Source organism: Hyperolius riggenbachi, chromosome 6 (assembly GCF_040937935.1).
Source record: "Hyperolius riggenbachi isolate aHypRig1 chromosome 6, aHypRig1.pri, whole genome shotgun sequence".
Taxonomy (NCBI): Eukaryota; Metazoa; Chordata; class Amphibia; order Anura; family Hyperoliidae; genus Hyperolius; species Hyperolius riggenbachi.
The window spans coordinates 12,625,804-12,643,676 of NC_090651.1; the positions used below are offsets into that span (position 1 = coordinate 12,625,804).

A 17,873-nucleotide genomic window follows, 5' to 3' on the forward strand; every position below is an offset into this window, starting at 1 on the left:
ATGAAAAAGCAAAAATAACTATATAAGCGATCATAATTTTTTTTGCATCCAAAATTACTTTTGGATATACAACCATTGTGATGCTATTAATCTACAGTGTTTGTGGGTTTATTTGTACAAAAATAATGTTTGTATTTTTATAATCTTTCTGCCTTAATTATAGATAAAATGTCATTATTACTTAAGTCTTCTATGTAACAGCTGTAAAGGAATACTGTAGCGGGGTCGGGGGGAAAATGAGTTGAAGTTACCCGGGGCTTCTAATGGTCCCCCACAGTCAGGGGCGTAGCAATAGGGGGTGCAGAGGTAGCGACCGCATCGGGGCCCTTGGGCCAGAGGGGCCCCGAAGGGCCCTCCCTCAACCACAATATTAGCTCTCTATTGGTCCTGTGCTCATAATAATCACTTCTATAGATGCTTTGAATAGTGGCAATCATTAACAGATTGTTCCCCATCCCTTCTTGCACCTTTGACACTGTAGTTGCCATTGGCAGGTTTTGGTGCGCCGTATCAATTGTGATGTATAAAGTGCTTGGGGGGCCCCAATGTAAAACCTGCATTGGGGCCCACAGCTCCTTAGCTACCCCAGTGCCCACAGTCATCCTGTGCCCGCACAGCCACTCCCCAATGCTCCTGCCCCGCCTCTGGTTCACTTCTGGAATTTCAGACTTTTAAGTCTGAAAACCACTACACCGGCGTTGCCGTGTCCTCGCTCATGCTGACATCATCAGAAGTGAATAACACAAGCCCAGTATGGTCTTTGCCTGCGTAGTACGCTCCTGGTGACATCAGCGGAATCGAGGACATGGCAACGCAGGCACAGTGGTTTTCAGACTTTAAAGTCTGAAATTCCAGAAGTGAACCAGAGGCGGGGCCTGAGCATTGGGGAGTGGCTGCACGGGCACAGGATGTCTGCGGGGGACCATTAGAAGCCCAGGGTAAGTTCAACTCATTTTCCCCCGACCCTCCCTACAGTATTCCTTTAAAGTGAACCTTAAGTGTCCCAAAAAAAATGAGTTTTACTCACCTGGGGCTTACCTCAGCCCCCTGCAGCTGATCGGTGCCCACGACGAGTCGCTCTGATGCTCCGGGTCCCGCTGGCGGCCACTTCCGGTTTCGCCGTCAGGACCCGTCAGGCTGGGGAACGCGGCTGATACTACGCGTTCCCAGCCAAAATAGCACCCCTATGCGGCCATATGTCCGCATACGGGTGCCTATGCGGACATATGGCTGCATAGGGGTGCTATTTTGGCTGGGAACGCGTAGTATCAGCCGCGTTCCCCAGCCTGACGGGTCCTGACGGCGAAACCGGAAGTGGCCGCCAGCGGGACCCGGAGCATCAGAGCGACTCGTCGTGGGCACCGATCAGCTGCAGGGGGCTGAGGTAAGCCCCAGGTGAGTAAAACTCATTTTTTTTGGGACACTTAAGGTTCACTTTAAGTTTTGCAAATAGCAGCAGAGCCACTACACCAGCAGTGATTAAAAACCTTAGCTACTTCGGCCATAAGATTTATATGCTTATTTTATCAAGTGAGGCATTATAATTCTTGTGTAACTAAGTGCAAAAAAAGTTTTTTTTTCCTTTAAACAAAATGTATAGCTCTTCTTTTATAGATCCCAGAAAATTAAATCTTTACTTTTATCTTTCTTCTTAACATATCGGTCTTTAAAGACAACAGCACACAAGACATTTAAATGAAGTGATAGCAATACAGACATACAACATAATATCAAAAGCCAAGTCAACTTGATGAAAAAAATACATCTTTTTAAAACTAGTCTTTGAAAACCTGACAGCAGTATATTTTATTTTGTTAATATTTTTTTTTTTTATGATAACAGTCAAGCCATTAAAACAGTCTTTTCCAACACAACTATTTTGTAGTCCATACTGAGCTTTCAGTAATGGCAATGCTTATTCTGTGTCAGCGGAACCCTAAAACAGTATGGCCGCCAATCCACTCCTTACAGATTTGCTACCCACACCATGGCTCTGACCTGAATGGTGGGAAAAGCCAGGCACCTTTTTTGGATATAACTGTTCAATGTTTGTAAGCCGGCCCGGCACACATTCTCAGACTGGTTATTGAAAATAGTTTGATGCCATTTTGTCTACCATACTCGACACCTCTCCACTGGATGCATTTTTGTGGCTTTCTTGCAGTTGAACTCTTCGGAGAAAGCTTCAAAGTTTTGTAAGGACCCCAGTACTCTGAAAAGAACATACAAATTAAAAAAATGCAATGTTAAGAGTTGTACAGCCCCTTCTAATGCCTCTTTTTCTCCTGTGTTTTCTTCTAGGAGATAGTTTTTCATCTTATGTTTAAAATAACTTTTTTAGCACTCTGCAATTGAAAAAGTACCAGAAAGTAAGAAGAAAAAAGTACTATAAAATGATTTATTATATTTTCTTGCTTGAAACACACACACACACATACATATATATATATATATATATATATATATATATATATATATATACATACACACTGGCTTGCAAAAGTATTCGGCCCCCTTGCAGTTTTCCACATTTTGTCACATTACTGCCACAAACATGAATCAATGTTATTGGAATACCATGTGAAAGACCAATACAAAGTGGTGTACACATGAGAAGTGGAACGAAAATCATACATGGTTCCAAACATTTTCTACAAATAAATAACTGCAAAGTGGGGTGTGCGTAATTATTCGGCCCCCTGAGTCAATACTTTGTAGAACCACCTTTAGCTGCAATTACAGCTGCCAGTCTTTTAGGGTATGTCTCTACCAGCTTTGCACATCTAGAGACTGAAATCCTTGCCCATTCTTCTTTGCAAAACAGCTCCAGCTCAGACAGATTAGATGGACAGCATTTGTGAACAGCAGTTTTCAGATCTTGCCACAGATTCTCGATTGGATTTAGATCTGGACATTGACTGAGCCATTCTAACACATAGATATGTTTTGTTTTAAACCATTCCATTGTTGCCCTGGCTTTATGTTTAGGGTCATTGTCCTGCTGAAAGGTGAACCTCCGCCCCAGTCTCAAGTCTTTTGCAGTCTCCAAGAGGTTTTCTTCCAAGTTTTCCCTGTATTTGGCTCCATCCATCTTCCCATCAACTCTGACCAGCTTCCCTGTCCCTGCTGAAGAGATGCACCCCCCGAGCATAATACTGCCACCACCATATTTGACAGTGGGGATGGTGTGTTCAGAGTGATGTGCAGTGTTAGTTTTCCGCCACACATAGCGTTTTGCATTTTGGCCAAAAAGTTCCATTTTGGTCTCATCTGACCAGAGCTCTTTCTTCCACATGTTTGCTGTGTCCCCCATATGGCTTGTGGCAAACTGCAAACGGGACTTCTTATGCTTTCTGTTAACAATGCCTTTCTTCTTGCCATTCTTCCGTAAAGGCCAACTTTGTACAGTGCATGACTAATAGTTGTCCAACGGACAGAGTCTCCCACCTGAGCTGTAGATCTCTGCAGCTCATCCAGAGTCACCATGGGCCTCTTGACTGCATTTCTGATCAGCGCTCTCCTTGTTCGGCCTGTGAGTTTAAGTGGACAGCCTTGTCTTGGTAGGTCTACAGTTGTGCCATACTCCTTCCATTTCTGAATGATCGCTTGAACAGTGCTCCGTGGGATGTTCAAGGCTTTGGAAATCTTTTTGTAGCCTAAGCCTGCTTTAAATTTCTCAATAACTTGATCCCTGACCTGTCTTGTGTGTTCTTCGGACTTCACGGTGTTGTTGCTCCCAATATTCTCTTAGACAACCTCTGAGGCCCTCACAGAGCAGCTTTGTACTGACTTTAGATTACACACAGGTGCACTCTATTTAGTCATTAGCACTCATCAGGCAATGTCTATAGGCAACTGACTGCACTCAGATCAAAGGGGGCCGAATAATTGCGCACACACCACTTTGCAGTTATTGATTTGTAAAAAATGTTTGGAATCATGTATGATTTTCATTCCACTTCTCACATGTACACCACTTTGTATTGGTCTTTCACGTGGAATTCCAATAAAATTGATTCATGTTTGTGGCAGTAATATGACAAAATGTGGAAACCGTCAAGGGGGCTGAATACTTTTGCAAGCCACTGTGTATATATATATATATATATATATATATATATATATATATATATATATATATATAGCCACATCAAGCAAGAAATTATTCAAAATAATCAAATAAGATGACAAAAGATGACAGTTTTAGAATTTTTTAATCACCTGTATTTGAATGGACTGTGCACATCTGTCTTTATGGAGTGTCGCGCATACTCTGGTCGATAAGATCCGCACCACACCTGCATACAACATTTATTCTTATTATTATTGCAACATAAAATAACTCAAAACATATTACAGGCACAACATAGTATCAGTACAGTCTCACACCTGCCCTGGATAAATCTTGGCTTTGCCAGAGGACAGCAGCACTACTTTGACACCTGTCATCCCTTCTCCTTTCTCAATAGAAAATCAAATTCTACTCAACTCTAGCCAAGCACATGTCTATACAGCATTTATTCCTAAACTGCCATTCTAATGATCGATTCATGGTAATGAAGGTAACAAAACCAGTGTGTGTGCTGTGGTTCTAGGACCTCGAGTGTTAGTGTGTCAGCACACTCGGAAACAGAAAATAATTATGAATTTGGCTTCTAAGTAGCAGTGTGAGGATAAATGAGCTTGTTTCACTTGATTTTTTTCTCTCTACGAATCTCAGTTTGGCTTCCTGGTGGTTCAGTGTGTGGACCAGTAAGAATTTAGTGAAAAAAATCAAATTACCCCTAGTTAGGAGATTCTTTATTTATAAACAAACCATAGAAAATGTAAAAATAAAAGTTCAAATAAGCTGCTGACTGGGGATCCTGATAACTGCTATAGTGGGTGTGGCATGGAGGGCCTAGTAGATGACAAACTCCAATCAAGAGAATAGAAAAATAGACAGAGAGAACATTAGAAGGACAGAAGATCAAGGAACCAGAAGAAAGTTGCATACAGATGAAGAGAGAAGGTAACAGATAAAAACAACACATTGCACAAGAAAAGAAAAGAAGAAAATTGATTTTGTTAATATTTTTGACAAAAATGTAATGGTGTTTTATTTTTAATAAAGTTTTGCAATTAACCCTTTGTTATACACAGGGCTATCCCAAGCATGGCCTAGGGATTAGCTTATAGAATAATGCTTTTTGCATTATTTTAGACAAGGCTTTCCTGCATGGCGTGGGTAGCTGTATTTCAGCTTCCCCCTTTAACATATAACCCCTCATCTTATTGATCATGTGAGCTGGTATTGCTCAAGGAGTGGATCTCCATGCTGACAGGTGCTGAATTCTCTACATAAACATTCCTAAATTCTGTACTATGCATGAAGAAGACTCAGGCCCAGTGCACCCCAAGCGGTTTTAGCAGCGATCCGCCAACCGCATCCGCCTGTGAAAACGCTTGGCTGATGTATTTCAATGGGATGGTGCACGTAGCGGTTTGAGGTTTTTAGCAAACTGCAAACCTGCCTCCTGCAGCACGTTTGTGGTTTGCAGAGGCGTTTCTGCCTCAATGTAAAGTATAGGAAAAGCTCAAACCGCTCTGGAAAACGCTAGATCAGAGCGGTTTTCCGGGCGTTTTTGTTACAGAAGCTGTTCAGTAACAGCTCTTACTGTAACAATATTTGTAATCTGCTACACAAAAACGCTCACAAAAACGCTAGGCATGTTTAGAAAACGTCTCTAAACATGCCTAGAATCCCTCTGAAATCTGCTCCAAAAACCGGTAGCGTTTTGAGGATCTGCTAGCGGTTTTGGTGTGCACTGGGCCTTAGAGTTAAAAAGCTTGTAGGAAAACGTTACCTTCAGTCATCCGCTAATGGTATTACATAGATCAACTTTTGTAATTTTTGACAAATAGTATGTTTTCAGAAAGCAATGACGGACCTATAGGTTCTCAGAGCAATGTGGCAGTGCTTTTGCCGCTGGAATGAAGCACATCACAGACGTGATAAGTACGGGTTTAGATAATTCCCCTGTTACATATAGGAATTTTCGCACATTTAAAATGTAGCTGTGAGAATCCGCTCAGCTGCCTGCGCAGGCAGGCAGGCAGCCTTTTGACCATTGTTTAGGTTTGCTTGCTGTAGGACTCTGAAACGGAGACCTTCTGTCAGTTGTGCAGCTTGTGTTGCTGAGGGATTTGCATACATTAGTCATGCAAATCTGTTACCTGCCTTCTTTTGATGACTGGCACTATAAAAGCATTCTGCTCCCAGAATGCTTTGCTGGACATTTCCCTTCCATGGTCTGTTCCTGATGGACACTGCTGGAGTGTCAGCCATTGCTATCTAGTATAGTTAATTCCTGGGGGTTGCTTTAGGCTCCCCTTCTAGTCCAGTCAGATTGTATTATCTGTTTTGCCTGTTCCGTCTGTCTTGTGTTTGGATCGTACAAGCCCTAGTGTTAGCGGCTGTGGATCCTTCTGATTGAGTCTGGAGTGTAGGTTGGAACAGCGGTTGTTTCTGCCTACCTCATCTGTTCTGTCTGCCGTGTGTTTGGATCGCACTCGCCCTAGCGCTAGTGCTGGGGATCCTTCTGTTCTGTCTCCTGGGATCGCGCTAGCTACTTTTCGCTAGCGCTGGGGATCCTTCTGTTCTGTCTTCTGGGATCGCGCTAGCCACTTTTCGCTAGCGCTGGGGATCTTTCTGTTCTACTACTCTGTACCTGGATCGCGCTAGCCACTTTTCGCTAGTGCTGTGGTTCCTATCTCTCGCTTGTCCCTGTTTTTGTGTGTCTGTCTTGTCTGATTCGAAACGCTTGCTGTAGGCTCGGTGAGGTAACCGTTAAGCAAGCGCTCGCGTTCTCTGTTTCGTGTTTGTCTGTCTTTGGTTAGTTAGGCGTGCTTGTCTCTGTTGTGCGTAACACGCGGAGACCGCGCACGAACGCGTGCACTGTTGCGAATGAGTGCGGTGTTCGCGTTCAGCTAGCATTTGTTATTTTCTTTATCTTTCTCTTTGTATGATTTGCTGTGCCTTTGCTACCCTTGTGCTCTGTCCTGCTCAGTCTTGTGTCGCTATTGGCAATCGCCATTCTTGCGATTGCGTTTCCTACTTTGTTTCCGCCGTTGTGTGTTCGCCGTCGCTGGGTGGCGACTAATTTGGTGGGCACACATTGGTTCTGTCCTTTGCTCTGTTCCCTGTGGGCTATCCAGCCCTGCCTGATTGTACCTTGTCCCGGATCTGTACAATTCCCATTTGGCATCTGTGGCTGTGCAGCGGCTGTGTTCGCCTGCACTCCACAGCGCCATCTGCCGGTGGGAATTGCCCTCTGCGGGTGCATAGCACCTAGCCTGGGTGTCCGCAATAATACGCTTGTGGAGGAAATCCGCCGCGTCAGCGCACGTCTGGTGCGCTGACCACGGAGACGATTCCACAATCGTTACAGAATGTCCAGCCCAACCAAAATTCCTAGGGCAGAGGGAACCTTTGATTTGCTTCAGATGTCATTGCCTGAGACAAAAGCGTATGTGGATCCTATTATAGGTAGGATCGCACACTATATAAAAGCAGTTAAAAAATCGGTGCTCGTCCCTGATCCCCACCCATATGGGGATTATCTAGATACTGGGTTGTTTGAACCGCCATTTGCCTCATGGGAGATTGGGGCCTTGTTGGAAGAGTTTGATTTCGATTGGAAAGCCTTTTGCGATTTTTATATCGCAAAGAGCGCGGATTACCTGAATGATTGTCTCGACTCTATGTACTTTTTGATCGATTCTGATGAATGTGATGAGTGTGATGTGGATCTGGTGATTTATGTGTGGCAGACTATTTTGGACGAATTGCACACACACCAACCAATTATTTCAAATAAAGAGACACCATTGTCACATGATTATTCCTGTCTTTCTGGGGTAAAGCAAGTGAGTTTGGACACTGTGCGACCTGAAATGAATGGGTGTGCCTCGTTTGTGGACACCTGTGTGAATTCTGATGAAGTTTCTTCTGTTTGTTTGGAGGTTGAATCTGTGCGATCTGATGCCTGTTTCTCAGATGTTCCTGCCGATTGTGATCGGCGTGAGTGTGTCAGTTTTGTCAATGATATGTGGGATCCCTTGTCTTGTAAAAACAGATCTTCTTCTCCCAGTACTACTTTAAGATCCTCCATCTATGATCTTGCTATGGGGAAAATTCCCAAACTATGCAGTTTCAAGAGTAAAATTAATATGATTCCTCATGTTGTTGTCACAACTTCCCCTAACATGGTTCAGTATGAATGCTCAGACCTAGTCAGGTGTGAATGGGAGCCCCCGTTCCAGAAAAAACAGCTCAAAGCGTTGGCGTATGAATTGGAGAACGATTCAGAGTCGTTTTGTGAGTACTTCATTGCCAGAAGTGAATCTGTCTTGAGAGCATGTATAAGTTATGCTTCCGCCTTTAGAGAAAAAAAGGGGTGTGAATTTGACTTTGTGAGTCTGCTGATTTGTATGTGGAAAATGATTCTGAATGAATTACGTGTACGTCATTCAGGTGACGTTTGTAAAGGTACATTGTCAGCTGGCGTTTCTGAGATCCAGCAATCCAGCCTGGAGACCTCAGAATCCCTGTCTTTGGAGTGTTCGGTTTCGCAACCTAAAGCGATTGTGTATTCGCAAATTTTGCGTTCTGTCTCCTCGGATTCGACATCGTTAGCCGAGTCTAAGAATGAGACAGCACTTTGGTTTTGTGAACCTGATACTGAAGCACCTTTGCTCTGTCCAGAGAAGATGTCTCTGAGCCTGCCCTGTATCATGAATAAAGACATTATGTCCACTCGCATTGACATTTGCGAGTCTGATTCTCAAGTAAGTACTGACTCTCCACCCAGTAATCTGGATGAGCCAATATTACCTTGTTTAAAATCTCCTGCAGTGTCCCTAAAGGCTCGTCTAGGTATTGCAACCATTGTTACCTGTTTCTCTGCTATTTTGGAATTGCAGTCTGGTTTGACTGCTATGGAGGAATTTCCCTGCAGTGAAACGAAACTCAGAAAGCCAGAGTTAGTTTCACTAGATATTTCTGTGTATCCCTGTCCTGATGATGAAATTCAGTCTCAGTTTATGGTGGAACCTTCCCTGGGACATCTGCCCGGTTCACAAAATAAAGTTCAAGCCTTGCCCTGTAACATGGATAGTTCAGAATCCTTCTTAGGAAACTTGAAAAAGGATGTTCCTGAGGTCCTGTCTGACCTCCTGGAGATCTCCGAGTTCCTCCCAAAGGGTGCAGAACTTGTAGGAGACGTCTCCTGCCCCCCAAGTCCTTCTGAGGTGTTGCCCACTTCAGTAGGCATTGCTGCCTTGCTGGCTACCTTTTCAGCTCTGATGGAGCTTCACGCCTGTGTAGTCAATGATGATATTATTGTCACAGAAATTTCTGAATTTGTATCCGAGTCTTCTTTTGAAAGTCCAGTGCCTGTGACCTCCACTCATGATGTTTCTCTGCCCGGTACTGGTTTTGGTCTTGACGTGCCGGACTCTGAGGTTGGCAGTTCCCCGACATGTCCTGAGGTTTCTCCTGTGCTGGTGTACCCCAGTGTGCTCTGTGACCCAGAAAGCCCAAGTGTGCCTCGGTTACCAGCGTACTCAGATGCTTCCTCGGTGGAGACATGCTCTGATATGGCCTGCCTGCTTGCATGCCCAGAAGTGGTCCCTGAAAGTCTTGATCTTGATGGGTGTCCTCGTAATTCTGAATCCGGAATTGTCATTGGTTCCATGGGGGTTCTTAGTAATTCTCCATGTGAGCCTGGTGATTGTTCTACCCTCTTGGGATCTCTGTGGAGCTTCAAAAGGTTCTGGGAGATTCCGGGAGAGATTTTGCTTGGTACCCTGGATAAGATCAACGGTGGCTTTTGTGTTGTAAGGGACACTTCGAACAAGTATTGTGGCAGGTTTGGTATTTTCGGACGCTCCTTGGAAGGTGGTGGGTATTGTCTGGAGGGTGTCGATGGCTTCTTCTCTGGCGTTCACAGTCCTGATGGGTGTTATACTGAGACTGGTAGTACTGATGGGCATGTTTCGGTGGCTTCTGTTTCCGATGAGGTCGGTTTCGGGTGGACTGACTCTGGAATTGGACCTTGTCGGGCTGCCCCGACCTTCATGAGTCTTCTGTTAGAGTGGTTTGGAGATATCAGTTTTGAGGGTCGTCTGGAATTCGACCCTAGGAGGGGGGGTACTGTGAGAATCCGCTCAGCTGCCTGCGCAGGCAGGCAGGCAGCCTTTTGACCATTGTTTAGGTTTGCTTGCTGTAGGACTCTGAAACGGAGACCTTCTGTCAGTTGTGCAGCTTGTGTTGCTGAGGGATTTGCATACATTAGTCATGCAAATCTGTTACCTGCCTTCTTTTGATGACTGGCACTATAAAAGCATTCTGCTCCCAGAATGCTTTGCTGGACATTTCCCTTCCATGGTCTGTTCCTGATGGACACTGCTGGAGTGTCAGCCATTGCTATCTAGTATAGTTAATTCCTGGGGGTTGCTTTAGGCTCCCCTTCTAGTCCAGTCAGATTGTATTATCTGTTTTGCCTGTTCCGTCTGTCTTGTGTTTGGATCGTACAAGCCCTAGTGTTAGCGGCTGTGGATCCTTCTGATTGAGTCTGGAGTGTAGGTTGGAACAGCGGTTGTTTCTGCCTACCTCATCTGTTCTGTCTGCCGTGTGTTTGGATCGCACTCGCCCTAGCGCTAGTGCTGGGGATCCTTCTGTTCTGTCTCCTGGGATCGCGCTAGCTACTTTTCGCTAGCGCTGGGGATCCTTCTGTTCTGTCTTCTGGGATCGCGCTAGCCACTTTTCGCTAGCGCTGGGGATCTTTCTGTTCTACTACTCTGTACCTGGATCGCGCTAGCCACTTTTCGCTAGTGCTGTGGTTCCTATCTCTCGCTTGTCCCTGTTTTTGTGTGTCTGTCTTGTCTGATTCGAAACGCTTGCTGTAGGCTCGGTGAGGTAACCGTTAAGCAAGCGCTCGCGTTCTCTGTTTCGTGTTTGTCTGTCTTTGGTTAGTTAGGCGTGCTTGTCTCTGTTGTGCGTAACACGCGGAGACCGCGCACGAACGCGTGCACTGTTGCGAATGAGTGCGGTGTTCGCGTTCAGCTAGCATTTGTTATTTTCTTTATCTTTCTCTTTGTATGATTTGCTGTGCCTTTGCTACCCTTGTGCTCTGTCCTGCTCAGTCTTGTGTCGCTATTGGCAATCGCCATTCTTGCGATTGCGTTTCCTACTTTGTTTCCGCCGTTGTGTGTTCGCCGTCGCTGGGTGGCGACTAATTTGGTGGGCACACATTGGTTCTGTCCTTTTGCTCTGTTCCCTGTGGGCTATCCAGCCCTGCCTGATTGTACCTTGTCCCGGATCTGTACAATTCCCATTTGGCATCTGTGGCTGTGCAGCGGCTGTGTTCGCCTGCACTCCACAGCGCCATCTGCCGGTGGGAATTGCCCTCTGCGGGTGCATAGCACCTAGCCTGGGTGTCCGCAATAATACGCTTGTGGAGGAAATCCGCCGCGTCAGCGCACGTCTGGTGCGCTGACCACGGAGACGATTCCACAATCGTTACAGTAGCAAATTCGGCGCACGGTGGTGAAGCCGAAAGATGACTCACCGTGCTCCTGTTGAAACTCCCAGCCTGCTTTAAATACTTTTCACCTGCTGAACTGTCACAATTCGAAGGAGGAGGGGCATATAATTCAGGCACCGGCTATTGGCGACAGCCAAATTACTTTTTTTTTTCTAATTTGAGCGGCACCTGCTAAAACTCCCAGTGGCCAAAATAGTCACACAGCACTGATGCCCAAATCATCGGTGCAGCGATGTGCCAAAATTAGCGGCTTCCTGGCATTTTACTTTTGCCTTGATAAAGGGACCTTTATGCAATCTCGGAATGTTGGCTTAGCTTCGCAATAAATAATTAAAATGTCAATGAAGTGCAGACTATTATCATTGATGTTGATTGATGGCATGGTAATTCAGTTCAGCATAATAGCACACTGATGGTTAGCAGCAGGGGCGTGGCTAGCCCCCAAGATCAGCGGCACGTGCCCCGGATCTATTCTGCGGTGCCCTGGATGTCCCCCAGGCAGAGTCAGGGAGCTTGTAGCAGCTGGGAGCTGTGGTGAATCAATGGGGGGGGGGGGGACATGCTGGGTGCTTTGGTGCCATGCTGGATGCTGTGATGCCTTCATGGGGTCATGCAGGGAGCTGTGGTACCTTAATGGCAGGTCAGGGAATGCTATGGGTGGGCTGCCAGGCAACCTGGCGGCAGGCACGCCCTCCTAGCAGAAAGCCAGAACAGCCAACATGGGAGAGGGGTCTTCATCCAACATTTTAGCTAGGTAGGCCTACTTAGCTGTTAAGTTTGTGTAAACTTGGCTCCACCTGTGAACACACCCACATTCTGGTGCATGGCCACATCCATTTTTTTTTTGCTGAAGTGCATCAGATCTCTTATGCTACGTACACACTGGCGACTCTGGTCGTTTGAAACAGCTTATTAACGATCGTTCCGCCGACAATCAAGTAAAAAACTTTACCCAACGATCATTAATACGAACGACAAAAGAACGACATCGGGAAGATGAAGATATCCAACCTGACGGATCAGATCTAGCGACAATCGTTGGAAAACTATAGTGTGTAGAATTATCTGCCGAGAACGATCGTTACAAGGGCCAATGCGCCTGGGTTGGATTCTGCCCAGCTTCCGTACTTCCTGTGTAGCGCGACCCGTAAAGATTGTTACATTATAAATTTCTAATAAACTTTGTTTTCAAGTTAACTCTTATATATTTGTATCTATTGTAACTCCATGTTAGTTTTTTTTTTTTTTTTTTGTAACGATTGTGGAATTCTCTCCGTGATCAGCGCACAAGATGTGCGCTGACACTGCGGAAATCCTCCACAAGCGTATAATTTGCGGGAACCCAGCAAAAGGTGCGATGCACCTGTAGAGGGAAATTCCTGTCGACATGGGGAGCTGTGGAGTGCAGAGGAACAGCTCCTCTGCCCTGCCACAGACGCCAGACAGGAATTGTACGAAGGGCAGAAACGCAGGGCAAGATAGCCCAGAAAGGGAGAGATCAAAGGGACAGAGGGTATGTGTGTTCACCAAACTAGTCGCCACCCTGCGACGATAAACACACAACCAGGAAGACAAAGCGAGAAGGCAATCGGCGGAGATGGCGATTGCTAACAGCGACACAAGACCGAATAAGCACAGATGAAGAATGTATTGTTGTCCACCAATCTAGCCGCCACCTGCGACGGTGGACGCACAACAGAAGAAACCAAGTGAGAACGCAATCGCAAGAGAAGCGATTGCGGAAGAGAATGAGCACGGGGACAGATTGTATGTGTGTGCACCAAACTAGTCGCCAACCTGCGACGGTGCATACACAACAGCAGATATGAAGTAGGAGCGCAATCGCGAGAGAGGCGATTGTCAGAGGTGACACAAGGCTACAGCAAGGCAGAGCACGAGAGTAGCAAAGGCACAGCAAATCATACAATGAGGAGATACGGAAAATAACAAACGCTAGCTAAACGCGAACACCGCACTCATTCGCAACAGTGCACGCGTTTATGCGCTGTCTCCACGTGATAAGCACAATAGAGACAAGCACGCCTAACTAACCACCGACAGACAAACCTGAAACAGAGGACGCGAGCGCTTGCTTAACGGTTACCTCACCGAGCCTCCAGCAAGCGTTTGTAGCAGACAAGACAGATACACGGAAACAGGAATAAGCGAGAGATAGGATCCACAGCACTAGCGAAAGTGGCTAGTGCGATCCAGGAAGACAGAACAGAAGGATCCACAGCGCTAGCGCAAGAGGCTGGTGTGATCCAGGAAAACAGGACAGAAGGGGCTACCAGTAACAACCGCTGTTCAGGTTAGCACCCAGACACACAGAACGATTTCCTGTCGACCACCACTGGGACAGGACAATCGCAACAGACAAACAAAACAGATAAGCAATCCTAACTGCACTAGGGAACCTGCCTAGTGCAGTCCCAGGAATTACTCCAGGCTAATTTTCAAACAAAGAGCAAGGCTGACACTCCAGGCGAGTGTTACACAGGAACTAACTCTTATGACCAGCGAAGGTCTGTGATATCACATGGTATATATAGAGCAAGCCTACAAGGGATGTGGCTAGGCAATTTGCATGACAAACGTATGCAAATTCTTCAGCAGCAGCAAGCTGAAAAACTGACAAAAGGTCTCTCTTCCAGAGACCTGCAGAATGCAGACCTGAACAATGGTCAAAAAGCTGCCTGCCTGCACAGGCAGCTGAGCAGATCGTTCTTTTCTGCGAGAACGATTGTTAAAATGTGTATGATGATCGCTGCATCCCATCGTTGCATTCCAATCTTGTTTGTCTTTCAATTATCGTTAGTTGCAAACGATCGTTATCACCAGTGTGTACGTAGCATTAGGATGCTAGCAACGCCCCTGGGTAGCAGAGCAATTATATATTAGATATCCCAGAAAAGTGCCACATGGATTGGAATCTCAGAACAATCACAACCTAAGATATAAAGCCCCACAGAAATGATACACCAATGCATGTCTCTCTGAAACACCGATTGACGCCTGGGTTACAGAACTTCCTGACTCCGAGGGTCTCAGTAAAATTGGCTTTTGGGGTACAGAAGTATTACTTCCTACTTTGGTGCATGCAAATAATTATTGAATCCTTTTCAAAAATACATTCTGCAGAACAGCTGGAATGAAACTTGACATATGATGTTCCTGAAACTTTCATTTGAAGAACAAAAATGTCTGGAACGATTAAATGTGATGTGGTTGCTTTATTCTGTACATCATTTGTAATTACATAGTGTGTACCCCTGACAGTCTGTGATGTTCCAAGTCTCCGCCAGTTAAAAAGTTATTTGCTTTTTTTTCTGAATCTGAACAAGGTTCCAATCTAATCATCAACCTTTCCAGACTGTCAGCTGATCAGCGTCTTGAAAGCTTTGTGTGGTATAAAAACCGAGAAGGTAATTGACTATCTGTTAATATTGCATTGTTACTTGTTATAACTGCTTGAAAAACAGAGACTTTATCCGTAGAGCTTTCAAGTTTTTAAAGTGAACCAGAGACGAAGCACCCTCATGTATTTTACCATATATATCAATGGGGACATTAGAGAAAACCCCTACCCTGCTCTCTGTTTCATTTTTAACTGTTCCGCTTGCTTCTAATCAGGCCTGATAAAATCCCAGACTGAGCATTCAGTCTGGCTTTGCTCAGGAATTTTTATAGCTGAGTCTGTGTTCTCTGGTGTCTTTTCAAGCCCAAGCCTGCCCCCTGCTGGCTCTGCTCAGGAATCATTATAGCTGAGTCATTATAGCAAAGCCAGACTGAATGCTCAGTCAGGGATTTTATCAGGGCTGATTAGAAGCAGGCTGAGCAGTGAAGGATGAAACAGAGAGCAGGGTAGGAGTTTTCTCTAATGATCCCACTGATCTATATGGTAAAATATATGAGGGTGCTTAATCTCTGGTTCACCTTAAAGGTCACACACAAATATTTCTCCTTATCTTAACTCGTAATCTATCTCTCCTTTTCTTTTTTGTCTCACAGATTATCTCCCCTTTTCTGTTTATCTCACAAATGATCCCTCCGCATAATTGAGACAAAATAAAATAAAATAAGGCATTATAATTCATCATGAGGTAAGTTTTGAGAATTAGCCCAATGATAGGGTGGCAAACATCTCAAGACACTCATGACCAAAACTGAGAATGGAATGGTATTGCCAGGGTTGGATTTGGCATAAGGCAGCAAGGGCAGTAGCCTGGGGTCTAGTGAGAGCTAAAAGCCCCCTAACTTCTTTGATTTGGAGGGAAGGAGGAATCACAATTGTTCCCTGAGATAGCCAATTTGAGTGCCATGCTGCATCGATGATTTGGGCATCACCATAGGCCATAATGTTAATTATGGCTACAACAGCTCTCACTGTGTAATTTGGGCACCGTCAATGTTCAGACCCTGAATTGGGCAGCCAAGTGCCAAGATGTCATCTTTATTTTTTTGATACAGACTAACCAGCAAGCTCATGGTGAACCAGAACTCATTGGAGTGTGTGAGGGGCTACAATGGTCCAAAAGCCCCCTTACTAAAATGTTATGGAAAACAAACGTTTGCTTTCTTAAAACAGAAAATATTTGCGATAATTCAGGTTGGAGTGAGCTTGAGATATCTCCCACAATGCATCACTGCTGAAATATGCAAATCAACCATTGTTGCCCTTAGAAGCTTAACACACCTCCAGCGGATCAGTTCATTTCGGCGCGCAGCTCTGAGAGCAGAGCGCCGAAACTGGGCGCCCCATAGCAGCAATGCTATGATGCGCGCCCTGCGTAGCGGTAATTCGGGGCTCTGTTGGCTGCCAGACCCCAAATTACATCGTTGCGACTACTCGGAGGGGGAATAGTATTTAAAGAGTAACTGTTAGCCCCCAAATTGAAATTTAAAACACTATTTCAATGTTTTATTTATTATATAAGTGAGCCAAAAAGCCAATGTAGAAGTTAAAAATTAAGCTAATTTTGTTACTATGTAACCTTTCCCCCCAGCTCCGGACGCAAGCCGCTTATCAGATACTGTAGCATGCAGAGCATGCCTATGTCTGGCCGACCCCCCTCTCCCCCCCAGGACCAGGTGCCGATCTATTCGCACCACAAACAGCTGACCGCTCTGACAGGGAGAGAGAGCGGCAGCACTTCCAGAGCAGCACCGCAGAGCAGCCGCCGCCGAGTCACATGTGAGAGAATCACATGTGAGAGAGATGCACAGCGCCAGCTGCTCTGCGGTGCTGCTCTGGAAGTGCTGCCGCTCTCTCTCCCTGTCAGAGCGGTCAGCTGTTTGTGGTGCGAATAGATCGGCACCTGGTCCTGGGGGGGAGAGGGGGGTCGGCCAGACATAGGCATGCTCTGCATGCTACAGTATCTGATATGCGGCTTGCGTCCGGAGCTGGGGGAAAAGGTTACATAGTAACAAAATTAGATTGATTTTTAACTTCTACATTGGCTTTTTGGCTCACTTATATAATAAATAAAACATTGCAATAGTGTTTTAAATTTCAATTTGGGGGCTAACAGTTACTCTTTAAGGCCGCCTCAGAGTTTAGCGGCAGTGGGGAAAGCCGTCATTCGGCTCTCACCCCGCCTAACTGAGCGGCGCCGAACTAATATGTACCCTACCTCCAGATCCGCTGGAATGCTATGATGTGTCAGTTTGTTAATAGTACAATGCCAAAATATTCCAACACGCAGACTGGTTCGGACTGATTGATCCTCATCAGTGCATGGCATGGATTAATGTGTCTCTATATATTTTGAAATTGTACTTCGCATAGAAAGTTTTATTTTCTGTCTCAGCATGCCAAAAACTGAGAGGAGCATAACGGAGCTGTAATCTAAAGATGTTCACAGATTGCTTACACATTGTAACCCCACCCCCTTCCATGTCCCCCTTCCCCCCTTGCTTTGGCAATGCCTGTATGAATCTTAGTCATACCAATAAAGCTATCTTTGATTTGATGTATTCTACACGTACACATGGGTAAGGTTACCTGTGCAAAATTCAGGAAGAAAAGCTGCTTGTGCGTCAAATCCAGACCGGGTAATTTAGGCTCTTTTCCATGTCTCTCCACCCATTTGAGATATGCCTGTAACAATGATGTCCACAAAGAGAGTCATATTGGAAGGGGAGTAAAAGAAGGCATGAAATTCAAAATCAAAGACATGTAAAGACCATGTAGCCTTCAACAATTCAGCAACTAACAGCACTGTCGTAAATTCTAAACAAGCAGCGTATAGGGTAGCTGGTGGGAATGTAGGGTAATGGGTAGGA

General features: G+C 45.3%; 1 protein-coding gene across 2 annotated transcripts in view; it reads right to left on the reverse strand.

Annotated features, from left to right (window-relative positions):
• Positions 1-1,422: 1,422 nt before the first annotated feature.
• The window catches only part of MMEL1 (membrane metalloendopeptidase like 1), a 251,965-nt gene continuing 235,514 nt past the window's right edge, over positions 1,423-17,873 (reverse strand). For both annotated transcript variants that reach the window (XM_068238852.1, XM_068238851.1), the window contains exons 21-23: positions 17,593-17,688; positions 4,222-4,298; positions 1,423-2,212 (exon numbers count right to left, since the gene is read on the reverse strand). In XM_068238852.1, the coding sequence (XP_068094953.1) occupies positions 2,113-2,212; positions 4,222-4,298; positions 17,593-17,688 (273 nt within the window). In that variant the 3' untranslated portion in view covers positions 1,423-2,112. The remainder of the gene's footprint in view (positions 2,213-4,221; positions 4,299-17,592; positions 17,689-17,873) is intronic.